At 40.7% G+C, this 15,358-nt stretch overlaps 1 protein-coding gene across 1 annotated transcript in view; it reads right to left on the minus strand.

The window, feature by feature from the left end:
• Positions 1-15,358, minus strand: part of Arel1 (apoptosis resistant E3 ubiquitin protein ligase 1) — a 50,970-nt gene that overhangs the window by 21,067 nt on the left and 14,545 nt on the right. The window contains exons 2-4 of the mRNA XM_048362331.1: positions 11,297-11,590; positions 1,920-1,980; positions 846-1,072 (exon numbers count right to left, since the gene is read on the minus strand). Of these exons, the coding sequence (XP_048218288.1) occupies positions 846-1,072; positions 1,920-1,935 (243 nt within the window). The 5' untranslated portion in view covers positions 1,936-1,980; positions 11,297-11,590. The remainder of the gene's footprint in view (positions 1-845; positions 1,073-1,919; positions 1,981-11,296; positions 11,591-15,358) is intronic.

Consider the following 15,358-nt stretch of genomic DNA (forward strand, 5'->3'; position numbering starts at 1 on the left):
ACAGTGCTTCCTGTGTAACAAGAATGTGGGGAGAAAGGAAGCAGCTAGGTGAAGTCACACTGGTAAGCCCCAGGGACTACCTTCACCTGACAGTCAACAGAGATAGGCAAATTTCCTCAGCACTCCAAAGAAGATCATATTAAGTCATAAACAAGTTCTTAATTTGTTCAGAGGACACTACTAAATCAAGAAATACCTATTTCAACTTGACATTTCTGAATTACAAATGTAGTCTCTTTAGAGTCCTTAGCCTTACTGTCAACAGTACCCCAACTGTGAAAGCAGTGAGCTGGCAGCACTGCCAGGAGGCACCCGGCAAGGCAGGGAGGGGTCCAGACTCACACACCAAGCTTGTGGATACAAAGAGGTGAAGTCATTATAGGGATTGCAAACTTCTGTCAAGTATCAGATGGCAAATATTTTTGGTTTTGTGGACCATACACGAGCACTCAATTGTCCCATTGCTCAAGTAAAAAGGAAGCCTTAGTCAATAAGAGATAATGGATGTGGCTAGGTTCCAATAAAGATGCATTCTCATAGTGAAAGTGAGCCTGCTTAAGCCCACAGGCTGCAGTTTGCCAACACCTCTTTTCAAGAGCATTTTTCTTATTTTGAAAAGACAACTTTAACCTTACATTTCTTCAAACCTAAGCACCTAGTAAGCCAAAAGGATAGAGAAAATCATGACTCTTCAGATACTAATAATTCCCAAATCCTTGGGAGGGGCTGAAAAACAAGGGAAAATGTTAATATTCCCGCCAGCTCCAACAACAGACTGAACTAGGTTCTGGAAAGCAAGTGACTCAGAATCCCCAGTGGAGAGGGAGACAGAAACATTCCCTTACATGCACTCGGAAGGCCATGCTGTGGCCCACCTCATAGGGGTCCTTCCAATCCCAGGACACTTTGCAGGACCGGGGATCCAGGTAATTTCCCCGCACGTAGTCATAAATAGTCCGGTCCCCTCGGCGCTCACGGTCCTCATGCTGAAGGAAGCTGACTACACGTGCGGCAAGCTCAAAGAGGAACTTAATTGTGAAGAAGAATGCAACCACAGATACTGTGATTCCACCTATATAAAAGCAAGGACACACAGACCACTTGCCAGTTACATAACACAGTTTTTCATCACAGAGCAGACTACCCAGTCACAAAAAAAGAGTCAGGATGACTTTATAAGACTGTCAAAGAAACACTTTACTGGGTCATTACTTCTAAGGATAAAGAGAAGAACTTCTAAATGAGGTATCAGCAACTACAGCCCTCAAGTCAAATCACCTTCTGCTTGTGGCTGTAAATTAAAGTTCCCTGGCTTATACAGCTTGGCTCATACCAACTGTCTATACTACTTCTGCATCACACTGGCAGAACTATGTAGCTTTAAGGAGACTACATGGCTTTCAAATCTGAAAGTATATATACCCTTGCCTTTCACCGAGTCTCTGACTCTGTTCTATATCATGAACAATATTTAGCAGTTCCTGCAGGGCTGGGCCCTCACAGCAGCAGTAAAAGCAATATACATTCAGTCCCCCCATTTGGAAGTCTTTCCCTCCCTTACAAATTTGGCGAAAGCCTATTAGAATTTGGGGGTCTCCTAGGCTCCTTCAAACTCCTGTATCTATTTTAACTTTTCTCAGAGACCACCTTCCCTTCATGTAAGGTACTTCTTAAATGCAGATTTTTGCCCTATTCAACTCTGACTCTACAATTAAGTATGTGGCCTGACCTGCAATTACTCAATAAATGGTTTCCAAATCAATGAATTCCTCTGTTAACTCTGGGAGGTACATTCTAGTGGGAGTGGAAATATTTCTAGCTCTTTGGTTTCAAGGGGAAAGAAGATGGACAGAGATGCAAAACAGGAACTAGGCAACTATAATACAAAATTAATAATGAGAACTCTTTATATAACATACCAATAACGTAAAACATCAGGTCCTTTCAATGCCAACAGACAGCCGAAGATCACAGCTGCAGCTGCAAAAGAAAATTTTAGGTTTTTTCTTCTCTTTTCAAACTCCTCTGTATAGCCATTACAGAGTGAAATAAAGTACAGCAATATGTTCTCTCTCTAGTCTGGCATGCTGCTTCCCTATCCTCTCAGTCTAGCTTGATAAGTGCCCTACTGAATACTTCATACAAATACAGACTGCATCAATCCCCCTAAATCCTTCCAATGTACTAACCACCCCAACCACTGCAAGAATATCACAGGCAGCTACTTGCTTTTGTGCTAATTATGAAATGCATTAACAGGGATGTCATTTTCTTAGATCCTGGGCTCCCAAGACTGTTTCCCTCCTCCATGCAAAGTGGTGCTAACAAACATGGTGCTAATTAACACAAAGAGGATGATGGAATCTATTACAATATTTGCCTCCTGGAAATAATTCAGCTAAGAAAAAAAAGCTATATGAATTTTAAAAATAAGATTATCATCATGTTATTATGTAATTAAAATAAATTCCAAGTCATCCCATTAATAAGCAGTAGAAATCACACCATTATCAGATTAGACCAATGAATGGGTCCTCTGGAAGGTGAAGCTCAGCAGAATGGCCAAAGAGTGAACAAAAGAGGGGACAGTACTTTTCATCATAAGTGGCAGCTACAGAAAGTCAGAGGTTGAGGGGATACTTCCGCTGTTTTTAAGCTTGTTGAATCTTGAACAAAATTTAATCTTCATTTCTCATTTGACCAACCAAAGGTACTATATCAAGGAAAAATGCTATGTACACTGACCTTTATATCTCATCACTATGCATGACCTTAATATCAGCTGTCTATAACCTACAATGCACTGAATTCACTCTCTTCAAGTCAATATACATTGTCACATATATATATTGTCACATATCACTTATTTCTACTCAACACTACTGCCAGTACTAAAATAGACAAGAGGACTAAAAATTTTCTAGGCTCAGATCTGGAGGCAACCAAAGTAATTTCTTTATGTGACAGTGTGGTTTTTTTGGGGGGCGGGGGTGGGCTAGGAGGGAATGTTGGAGATCAAACAGTATTCTTGAACCTTCTAGGCAAATGTACTTACTACCACTCAGCTACATCTCTACCCTTAAAAAAATACTTTTTGTGCTGGGGCTTCAACTCAGGACCATGTGGCTCTTATTTATTATTAGCTTTTTCACTCAACGCTGGTGTTCTACCACACCTCTACTTTATAGATATTTGCTGGTTAATTGGAGATGAAAGTCTCTCAGAGATGTCTGCCCAGCTGGCTTTAAGCCTCAATCCTCAGATCTCAGCCTTCTGGTGTTTGTTTTTAAGGGAAGATGTCACTATGAAGCCTAGGCTGGTCTAGAACCTGCTATACAGTCCAGATTAGCCTCAAATTCCTGTTTCAGTGTCCCAAGTACTGGGAACCATCCAGTTTGCTTAAAATGGTATGATATTTATGCCTAAAAAAAGAAAAAAAATCTAGTAAAAGGAAACAGTCCTTTGGCTCCTTTGATAAGAATAAATTGAATGGAAGCCAGAGAGAGGAGGTAATTTTAGGAATGACCATCTCAAGTTTTACAGAAATTTCTATTCATACTGGTGTCTAACATTCCATTAGAAAAGAAATCCACACAAGGAATTGTCACCACACAGAGAGTAAGGTACTCATAAAAAGATCTACTCTAAAGAGACAATACACAGACCCATAGTTTGGGATCACAACTTCTGTGTATATTAGTCCTGAGGCTTGAATTCAGGGCTAGTGCACTATCTCTGAGCTTTTATGCTCAAAATTAGCACTCTACCACTTAAGCCACATCACCACTTCTGGCTTTTTGGTGGTTAACTAGAGATAAGAGTCTCACAGACTTTCCTGCCTAGGCTGGCTCTGAACAGTGACTCTCAGATCTCTGCCCAGCTCAGATCACAACTTCTAAGTTTTTTTTTTTCCCAAACAAGTATTCTCTTCTCCTGTGACTATTTGCTGAAAAGCCGATGTCAGCTGGGCACTGGATGGCTCAAACGTGTAAACTTTGAACAAGGCCTGGAAGTTCATAAGACCACTTTTCACCTGGGAACTACAGTGCCCCTGTTATCCTAGCCTAAAAATAGGAGGATCACAACCTAGATAGGAAGCAAGACCCTATCTTAAAATAAATAGCACAAAAAAGGGTCTAGATGTTTGACTCAGCAGTAGAGCACCTGCCTTGCAAGTGTGAATTCCTAAGTTTAAACCCTAGTATTACCAATAACAAAAAAGAAAACAGCCTGTACTGCTCACACTTGTAATCCTAGCTACTCAAGAAGATGAGATCTCAGGATCAGGGTTTGAAGCCAACCCAGCCAATGAAACTCTTACCTCCAATTAGCCACCAAAAACTCAGAAGTAGGGGCTGGGGATATGGCCTAGTGGCAAGAGTGCCTGCCTCGGATACACGAGGCCCTGGGTTCGATTCCCCAGCACCACATATACAGAATACGGCCAGAAGCGGCGCTGTGGCTCAAGTGGCAGAGTGCTAGCCTTGAGCGGGAGGAAGCCAGGGACAGTGCTCAGGCCCTGAGTCCAAGGCCCAGGACTGGCCAAAAAAAAAGTCAGAAGTAGAACTATGGCTCCAGTAGTAAAGCACTAGCCTTGAGCAAAGAAGCTCTGGGACAGTGCTCAGGCCCTTAGTTCAAGCTCCAGGACTGACACACACACACACACACAAAAAGGAAAAAATATGAAAGCTGCTATCTCTCGAAAAGCCTGTACCTATACCTTACAGAATGTACTAGATGACTTAGTGGAATCAATTAATCCAATGTGATCCCTGAAGTGAAACATCTGGTCCTCAGAGAAGTTAAACTTTCAGCAGAAAATGAAGTACATGTGGATGATGGCACAGAGTTGTGGTCTCAAGCTTCATGTTCCTTGGAGGAACTAAAAGACCATGCCAAATTTATGGCCCGAATCATAAAGGCTGATAAAACTCATTAACTACAATCTTTCACAACTAAAACAACCTTTCCTATGTTAGGAAGCTAACAAAAAGTAAGCCAGAAGTCTAGAGATCCATTCCAGAATGACTGTATGACCTATGTAGGTTTCAGAATTCTTACTGCTGTGAAGGACTTGATCATTGCTGTGGTGAAATTTCTTTTAGTATGGTATGACTTCAACATAACTCCCAATTAACAACCCTAAGTCTAAAATCACAGAATAAGAGGATTAGGGAAAAGACTATAGATTAAAACTACTATTCTGTCACACACCCCCATTGACCCTGAACAAGTCATTTAATCTCTCTATAGAGTACTAGTCTCCTTACCAATTAAATGGGGATAATACCTCTATTTGTGTATCTCATATACACATATAGGTGCTGTGAAGGCTAAATGGAGCTAATACATGTTAACAGGCCAGAACTGTGCTAGCACAAGGTTGTAGTGATTATTGTAAATATATCTACAGTAGTATCAGCATCACTACTCCTTTGGTCAGTCAATAGGAAACTATGGGAAATACTCTCTGGACTACACTTTTTCAGTGAGAAGTACACCAGAATTACAAAATTCATGTTCTCTCTTACTATACCAAAAACCTCAACCTTCATGGAAGTTCTTTATAGCATTCTAATTTCAAGTTGTTTACTTTGGGGGTGGGGCAGTATTGAGGGATTGAACTCAAGGCCTCTACCACTTGAGACAGACCTCTAGCCCTTTTTGCACTGGATGTTTTTGAAGTAAGGCCTCGCTTTATGCCCAGGCCAGCCTGGACTGCAATTCTTTAACTTGTGTTTCCCCATGTCACTGGGGATGACAGGCATGTACCACTGCATCCAGCCATTGTGCTTCCTGTCTAGCTAGGATAACAGGTGTGAGTCACTGTGCCCAGCCTTTAATTGAGATGGGACCCTAAAAACTTATTTTTGATAAGGCTGGCCTCAAACAACAATATCCTATCTCTGTCTTTCAAGTAGCTATGATTACAGGCTTGTGCCACAGTGCTCAGCTGAAAATTTTTGTAGGAAGCTAAAAGCTCATATTAAAATGATTTCCTTTATAAACTTAAAAGTCAGCATTTTATTTATTTATTTATTTATTTATTTATTTATTTATTTATTTATTTATATATAGAAAGGGTCTCACTATGTAGCTCAGGTTGGCCTCAAATTCTCAGTCCTCCTGCCTCAGTCTGCTAGTCTGCTACCACACCCAGCTTCTCTAATACTTTTTTCCAAATGACACTCTTGTCTCCTTAAAAGCCTCCTTATAACTAAGGAGATAGCTCTGTTAATTCCTTACTCCTGGATTTGATCTTTATAAAACATCCCATTTTTATACTGAGTGAAGTTATACTGAGTGAAGGCCCAGAAAAACCAAAGGTGCCTATTTATTTTTTTCTCATAGGTGGATCTAAGACCCAAAACACAATCTCCTATGTAAACACAGGGGCATATGCATATATACACAATTAACTTGACTAGAAATATGCAGGCGTAAAAGTCCGTGGAGTAAATCTTTGAATAATTAACAGACAGACAACAAAATGAGTATCAAGAAATTGAAACAAGTTTGGAAGATGATTTGGAGCTAGTAGGAAGGGGTGGATGAGTGAAAAAGGGAACAGAGGATAAATATAGTTAGAATACTTAAATGTATGTGATAAAGGAAATGAGAAATGTGAAATAAGTCTGGGGAGAAGGGGCAGATGAAATAACAAAATGATGGAAGGGGTAAGTCTCTGATCAAGAAGCTCTGGAAACAAATGGACATATTAAATTATATTAAATTATAACATTTGTACTGTACAACCATAGAAAACAAAAACAAAATCTCACTGCACTATAACAGCTCAAAAAACCTCCCAACAATGTTTACCCATTTCCCAGGGTCACATTCTGAACTAATTCCTTCCACTTTTATTTTATTTTATTTTATTTTGCCAGTCCTGGGCATTGAACTCAGGCCTCAGCACTGTCCCTGGCTTCTTTTTGCTCAAGTCTAGCACTCTGCCACTTGAGCCACAGCGCCACTTCTGGCCATTTTCTATATATGTGGTGCTGGGGAATCAAAACCCAGGGCTTCATGTATATGAGGCAAGCATTCTTGCCACTAGGCCATATTTCCAACCCTCCTTCCACATTTTTTCCCTTTCAGCTTCTTCCTGAATACTGTGTATACATAGCCTCCCTACTTTTTGTCACTCACATCACTTTTACTTTAGATTTCATCTGTGTTTCAGAAGTATTCACACCCTGTCTTATTGCACTATCTCCTCTGCTGCCAATCGTATACTATTCTTGATGACACCTCCCAGTTATTCATCATTTTTCTTTACCCACTATTACCTAAATCAGTTTCTTTACACTTTTACATACATGCCCTGAAATGTCCAATCTCAATGCCTTTTCAAAAGCCATCTCCTAGCCAGGCACCAGGTAATCAAGCTCAAGAGGCTGAGACCTGAGGATCATGGTTCAAAGCCAGTTGGGCAGGAAAGTCCATGATACTCTTATCTCCAATTAATTACCAGAAAACTGGAAGTGGATTTGTAGCTCAAGTGGGAGAGCACTAGCCTTGTGAGAAAAAGCTTAGGGACAGCACCCAGACCCCGAGTTCAAGCCCCAGGATGGGGGTGGGGGAGGTGCTTGCATCATCTCCTCTGCCTAAAATAATCCTCCACCTACCTTAGTCTTTCCTGGTACCAAGCTCTGGGGAAAGTGCTAAACTCTTTTCCCTAAATCTTCCTTGATCCTCACTTTAAAAAGCACTTCAAGCTGAGTTCCAGTGGCTTAGGGACAGTACCCAGGCCCTGATTTCAAGCCCCAGAACTGGCACAAAAAAAATAATCCTTAAAAAACAAAGTCCTGGGCTGGGAATATGGCTTAACAGTATTGTGCTTGACTAGCACACATGAAGCCCTGGTTTTGATTCCTCAGTACCACATACACAGAAAAGGCTGGAAGTAGCTCTATGGCTCAAGTGGTAGAGTGCTAGCCTTGAGTAAAAGAAGCTCAAGGACAGTGCCCAGGCCAAGTTCAAGCCACAGGACTGGCAAAAAAAAAAGTCCTTCCCACCTTGGAATTTATATCCAACTTTTAAAAAACTTATCTTATGGCACTTATATTCTGCCTCTTGTCTCTTGCTTTGCTTTTTATTTCAGAGATAAATAATGAGCTAAGATAGTCTTAAAATTTTTCCAAAGCTGGGGATATGGCCTAGTGGCAAGAGAGCTTCCTCCCATACATGAAGCCCTAGGTTCGATTCCCCAGCACCATGTATACAGAAAACGGCCAGAAGGGGCACTGTGACTCAAGTGGCAGAGTGCTAGCCTTGAGCAAAAAGAAAGCCAGGGACAGTGCTCAGGCCCTGAGTCCAAGGCCCAGGACTGGCAACAACAACAACAAAAAATTTCCAAAGCATCCAATATATGTATATACAGAAACCACAATAAATATGAATTAAGTATCAGCTGAATGGAATATCTATCCTTCCCTAGGAATCAAAAATTTCAGAGATGGAGCCAGGTGTCAATGGCTCATGCCTATAATCCTAACTACTCAGGAAGCTAGATCTTCAGACTGATATTCAGATCCACCCTGGGTAGAGAAATCCATGGGACATCTCCAGTTAATCCAAGGCCTCACACATTAAGCAACCACTCTACTACTGAGTTAAATACCTCCAGTCATAGGTACAATTTTAAACAGTATATAGTGAATCTCTAACCTGTGATCAGCTGCTCGATCATTACATCAAGTAGCTTCTAGTTTTTATATAATCTTTACTTTCCCCATCATAAACTACTATATTCACTTAAGTTCTTTTAGGCCAAAATTTGTCAGTTTAATTTAGTTCAACAAGCATGTACACAATGCCCACCAGTAGAGTTGTGGTTCTTGTGTGGTTCAAGGGAAGAGATTCCACACCCCTCCAAAAGTCCACCACTCAGAGACAGTCTCAAGCAAAAAGATGGATTTATTGGGGAAGCAAAAAATGAACTGACCGGGGCTGGGGATATGGCCTAGTGCCAAGAGAGCTTGCCTCATATACATGAGGCCCTGGGTTCAATTCCCCAGCACCACATATACAGAAAACGGCCAGAAGTGGCGCTGTGGTTCAAGTGGCAGAGTGCTAGCCTTGAGCAAAAGGAAGCCAGGGACAGTGCTCAGGCCATGAGTCCAAGGCTCAGGACTGGCCAAAAAAAAAAAAAAAAAAAATGAACTGACCAGCCAGGGACGCAGCACAGACTCGGGAGCTGAAACTGCAACCATAAAAAAAGAGCGGGCTGACCAGCCAGGGACACAATGCAGACTCGGGAGCTAACACTGTCACCCATAACAGTTCTCGAGCTGGGGTTTATAAGGGTAAAAGCATAGCACAGATGTAGGGGGTTAGCAAGCCATTTACAGAAGCAGAATTTTGGGGTCAGGTTGACTAATAATCAAGATGGAGTCAGCTCTACTCCCAACATTTCCTACCATGTTTCCCTAGTCAAGATGGAGTCAGCTCTACTTCCTACAACAGCCCCCTTTTCCTGCAGCCTAGTCAAATCCTTGACCCATTTCATTAACAGTTCTCATACACAATATTGTTTTTTTACAAGTTTGTTTCTATAGTACCCTCTACTTTCTGCTGTTCACATTTCTCCTGGATCAAACTCACTACAGCTCTTCCAAAGACTAATTCAAGCATCCAGAAAATGTTAAGTCTCTACTATACTATGTCATACAATTTGTTCACTAGTATTTTGTTTTCAAGTTCATCTCTATAGTGTCCTCGCCCTCACACAATTTAGTAAATTGTGATACTCCAAGCTAGTAGAACATTAGTTCTACTCTGAAGCACACAGCTCTTGGTCTCATATAATAGTGAATCATGGAAAAGAATGAAGTCATATAGATTTTGTGTCCAGTGAGAAAAGATTTAAGAAAACCAATAAAAGAAAATTAATAAATTATACAATCTGCTAAGCAATGGTAGCTCATTCCTGTAATCCTAGCAACTAAGGAGGCTGAGACCTAAAGGATCATGGATGGGATGGGCAGAAAAGTTTGCAAGATTCCATCTCCGATTAAGCTATGTCTCAAGAAGTAGAGCCCTAGCTATGAGCCAAAAAGCAAGCCAGCCAAGAGAAAGCAAGCACAAAATCCTAAGTTCAAGCACCAGAACCAGCATATACACATACACACACACACATATTACACAATCTCCTAGAAGGAATCTGCAAGATTCCTTCCAGTGAGGCTAAAATTAGAAGGATAAACTCTCATGGCTCTTTTTGTTATCTTTTGAAACAAAAATAGCTCATGATAATGGAAGGTAGAATGTAGTACTGATTATCAAATATAGAAACATGAGCATGTCAGGATTCTGGGCAAATTGCTCAATATCATAGCACTTTGACTCACACTACACACAAAAAAGGGGAAATACTGGAAAGTACCTGTCTCAAGGGAATGAGAAAAGTCATTTGATGGGCATATTATAAAGCTCTTTTCTTTTTTTAGGTATAAACAATTATGATCAGGGATAGGAATATGGCTTAGCATAAGAGGGCTCGCCTTGCATGCATGAAGCTCTGGGTTCGATTCTTCAGCCGGAAGTAGAGTTGTGGCTCAAGTGGTAGAGTGCTAGCCTTGAACAAAAGTAGTCCCGGGGACAGTGCTCAGGCCCTGAGTCTAAGGCCCAGGACTGGCAAAAAAATTTAAAAACAAATTATAATCACAATATCAAATAAAATTTATTCCAATTACTTTTAGCTTTAAAAGCCATTTCCCAGAGTAGAGTGCTTGCCTAGCATGAAACCCTGGGTTCAATTCCTCAGTACCACATGAACAGTTAAAGCCCGAAGTGGCACTGTGGTTCAAGTGGTAGAGTACTAGCCTTGAGAAAAAGGAAGCCAGGGACAGTGATCAGGCCCTGAGTTGAAGCCCCAGGACTGGCAAAAAAGAAAAAAAAAATCCATTTCCCAAAAATGGGGAAATGATTTCTTCAATTCTCACTGCGACCTGTGCTTCAACAGCTATCTATGGGGCTGGGGATATGGCCTAGTGGCAAGAGTGCCTGCCTCATATACATGAGGCCCTGGGTTCGATTCCCCAGCACCACATATACAGAAAATGGCCAGAAGTGGCACTGTGGCTCAAGTGGCAGAGTGCTAGCCTTGAGCAAAAAGAAGCCAGGAACAGTGCTCAGGCCCTGAGTCCAAGGCCCAGGACTGGCCAAAAAACAAAACAACAACAACAACAAAAAAAAAACAGCTATCTATGAATGAAGAAGCTTAGCAACTTTCACTGGATCCATGCTCTGTAACCTAATAATTGAATCTTAACATGGCATGTTACCTTACCTTTAAACGAGGGCCCATGTTCTGAGAGCCAAGTTTTTCACCGAGGCAGACACTGGCCCCTTTCACTTTGTCTTCCAACTTCCACATGAAGAAAGTCAGTCACCAGAAAGGGTCTGTCCATCAGACCTTCACTTATGGTGTGTCATAGTAAGCAATGGTTGATGTTTCTGAATGAACAAAGTTAAATCCAGGGTGGAGAAATACAGTCCAAGAATGTATCATTCCTGGACTTCTCTAGAGCAGTATGCAATCAACTGCTAAAAGGTGCATTGGTTCTGGTGTCCAGGATCCTACCTAAAAAAGAAAAAGGGTTCAGTTCAATAGGTTTTTATTTCTGAAAGAGACTGACCCAAAAAAGAAAGAATAGAACAGGCAGTTCTGGTACACTACAAGTAACCAAAGTTTGATAGATTCTAGCCAAGCATTTCAAACTGAAACTATACAGTTCCGGAAGAGATATGTCACGCCCCAAAATGAAATCTCAGCACTTCAGTTGACTCCAGTCTTTCAGCAGAGGCAAACAAGAATACACTTTAAAGATTGAGACTCATTACAACTGCATAGCTAGTCTCAGTTTAATGGTGCTGGAATGAAAGCCTTGTGAACTAACCATGAGAAGAGAAAAGAAAGAAGTACAGGAACAGCCAGATTATGGAAGACCATATGAAAAGGATTCAAGATAGTATTCACCTAGAAAGAAATACACAAGAGCTTTAAAACCTATCCTATCTGCTTGTGCAGTCTGTTCCCTTTGTGACCATGTATACATTTCTAAAACATGGCTAAACAAGGATAAGATCTTGGAAGCTATAAAATCTGCTACTATAAGTAGGAGAGGAAATTTTACAATCTGTGAACTTTTACAAGTAAAATCTAGTAAACTCCATCTGTAAGTTTCAAAGATAGTCATAAACCAAAGTAGCAGAAAGGGGTTTATAGCAATGCATTCAGAATCACTATGAAACAAGTGAAAAAAGACTACCAACCAGTTAATGGAAAGAGATTTTATTACCACAGTCACTGCTTCATGACTCACTCAACTCTAAGACACAAGTACAATTATCCCTAATTTTACAGACTTAAATACAAAATGTAATATGGTTCTTCCTATATTACAGACAAGGCAGGAATGTTGAGTCAACCCCAGATAGCCTAAACCCAGAATACATGCTTTTAACAAATCTCTCTTTGCTTTAGGAAACTAAGGAAGAAAAATACAAAATGCTAACAAGAACAGAACTGAATGAATGAGGCCAATGCAGCAGATCAAATAAGTTGGCAAACTTTAATAATTAAAAATAAACAAGCAAATGCATATGTTTTAATACATAGTCATAGTTTTGCCAAGTACACAAGCCAAAACCTGGGTCAACTAGCATTTGGAATCAGTTTAAAGGATTCATAAACAAGAGAAGACTTGTGTAAACTGTAAGAGATCTCTATGATAGAACACTATATGAGGATTTTAAAATGACTCTTGCTGGAGGTGTAGTTCAAGTGATAGGGCAGAATGCCTGTCTAGCAAGCTCAAAGCCCTGAAATCAATCTCCAGTACTGCCAAAAAGAATTTGTTGTAAGCTTCTACTTCTGGAGTACATCCTTTTTTTTTTTTTTTTTTTTTTTTTTTTTGTCGTCATGGGGCTTGAACTCTGGGCCTGGGTGCTGTACCTGAGCTCTTCAGCTCAAAGCTAGGGTTCTTACCACTTGAGCCACAGTGCCACTTATGGTTTTCTGGTGTTTAATTGGAGACAGGAATCTCACAGACTCTCCTGCCCAGGCTAGCTTTGAACCGCAATCCTCAGATCTCAGCCTCCTGAGTAGCTAGGATTACAGGCATGAGCCACCAGCACCCGGCTGAAGTACATACTTCTTAGGAGCCTACTTTCCTTAAAAAGGGAGCTAAGAGGGGGCTGGGAATATGGCCGAGTTCAAGCCCCAGGACTGGCGCGCGCGCGTACACACACACACACACACACACACACACACACAGACACACACACACACACACTCACAAAGGGAGCTAACAGGCAAATGATGTTTTATGTTTTTCTCAAATAAAGAAATGGTATATAGCTGGGCACTGGTGGCTCACACCTGTAATTCTAGCTAGTCAGGAGGCTGAGATCTGAGGACCACGGTTTGAAGATAGCCTGGGCAAGAGCCATGAGACTCTTTATCTACAACAAACTACTCAGAAAAAGTGGTGGCTCAAGTGGTAAATCAGTAGCCTTGAGCAAAAGAAGCTTGGAGACAGCACCCAGGCCCTAAGTTCAAGCCCCAGGACCAGCAGAGAGAGAGAGAGAGAGAGAGAGAGAGAAGAAAGAACAAAGAAAATGAAAAAAGAAATGGTATCTAGAAATCAAAGTGTAGTGAGCCTTTATTTCTACTATGCTCTTAATGGGTCTCCAAACCCCCCTAGTTCTATCCTAATATTTACTGCCCCCACATGATCACCAGTGCCTTTTAGTGCTCAACTAAAGCACTAACCTCCCCATTTCTGGTTGGACTCCCATGCCTGAGGACTATACCCAAGCCAGATAGCATCAATCACTGCCTCCTTTGTGATACTCCCATACAGATGATACCTCTATTATGGCCATTTCTTAGTCTGCATTATTATAATGTTTGCATGGCATTTTCTTCTTATAGACTGTACTTTCCCGAGGACAGAGTAGTTCTTAACTATCTTTGGCTCCCAAAGGCTAATATGTTCAGGCCTAACATCCTAGGTTCTTTATTCTCACAATACTCTCAGGTGATTACCATGCATTGAAGTTCCAAAAGCCTTTACTCCAGAACAGTCAGTCTAAGAAGGGGTCTAATATCTCCTATCTGTTAGGCTCACAGATAGTGCTGATGCTGCTAGTTTTAAAGACTGGGCTTTTAGGAGCAAGAAACCAAAGCAGGAGTTAGCAAACTACAGCCTGCAGGCCTACTCCACCACTCTATTTTTATAAATACAGGATGAAAATGGCCAACTTTATTCACTTACATATTGTCTGTAGCTAGTTTTGCACTTTAATAAACAGCTGAGTAGTTGCGGCACAAGTTATATTGTCTACAAAACTTTCCTATATGATCCTTTACAGGAAAAGTCTACCAACACCTGGTATAGAAATCTTAAAGCTAGCTTTGGCAAATGTAAACTAATTTCTGTAGGCCAAAAGAAGCATGAAATCATTGTTCCTAATCTATTATCCCCTCTTCTCTCTTAGAAAAAGGAGCTACAACCCTATAAAATTTATGCTGTTTCTAATTTCAACTTTTTGGGTTTTAGTTTGGATGGTTGGTTGGTTTCTTTTTTCTCTCTCTCTCTGTGTTTTCTGTTTTTGAGGCAAAGTCTCATTATATAGCTCACGCTGGCCTGGACCTTCTCGCCTCAGCTTTCAGAATGCTGGGATTATAGATGAGTGCCAGCATGTCCAACTCTAATTTCAATCCTTATTTTTAAAGATTCATGTTTACACTGACAGCCCAATTATAAATTCTAAACATTTTACAAAGTATGTATTTTCTACGTTATACCTAAGGGATTAAATGTTACATCATTAAATGCTACATATCAACACACACACACACACATACACACACACGTATATTAGTGCCTCAGTCTGTTTTCAAAATTGTATTCTAAAAAGTTGAGGAAAAACGGATGTGAAAGTCCACTTCGGAATTCACCTGGTACATATAGAGCTGGTGGCAGCATAAAAGAGTTATCACCTACTGATTTCCATGTAATAAAGCAGGATTAAGAAAGGTGTTTGGTTTCTAAGATGTAGTTCCCAGAATTCTCTATGTACAGCACCAGCAATGAGTTCAGGAATGACAAACTAAAAAGACAAAAATCAATTATGGTAAGGCCCACAGGTTAGAGAGATCACACTAAGGAGGTTCCAAGAAATAAAGTGCTTTATTCAATACTTGGAATTGTTTGTTTACAATTACATTGGCTTAATTTTACTCTTGGTTTAGTCTCCCCATCCCAAAACCCCACCACAAAAGACTGCCCTCCCCTACCAAGTTTATATTCTTGAGATATTTTTACAGTTGTATACTTCTGTC

Source organism: Perognathus longimembris, chromosome 14, assembly GCF_023159225.1.
Source record: "Perognathus longimembris pacificus isolate PPM17 chromosome 14, ASM2315922v1, whole genome shotgun sequence".
Lineage (NCBI taxonomy): Eukaryota > Metazoa > Chordata > Mammalia > Rodentia > Heteromyidae > Perognathus > Perognathus longimembris.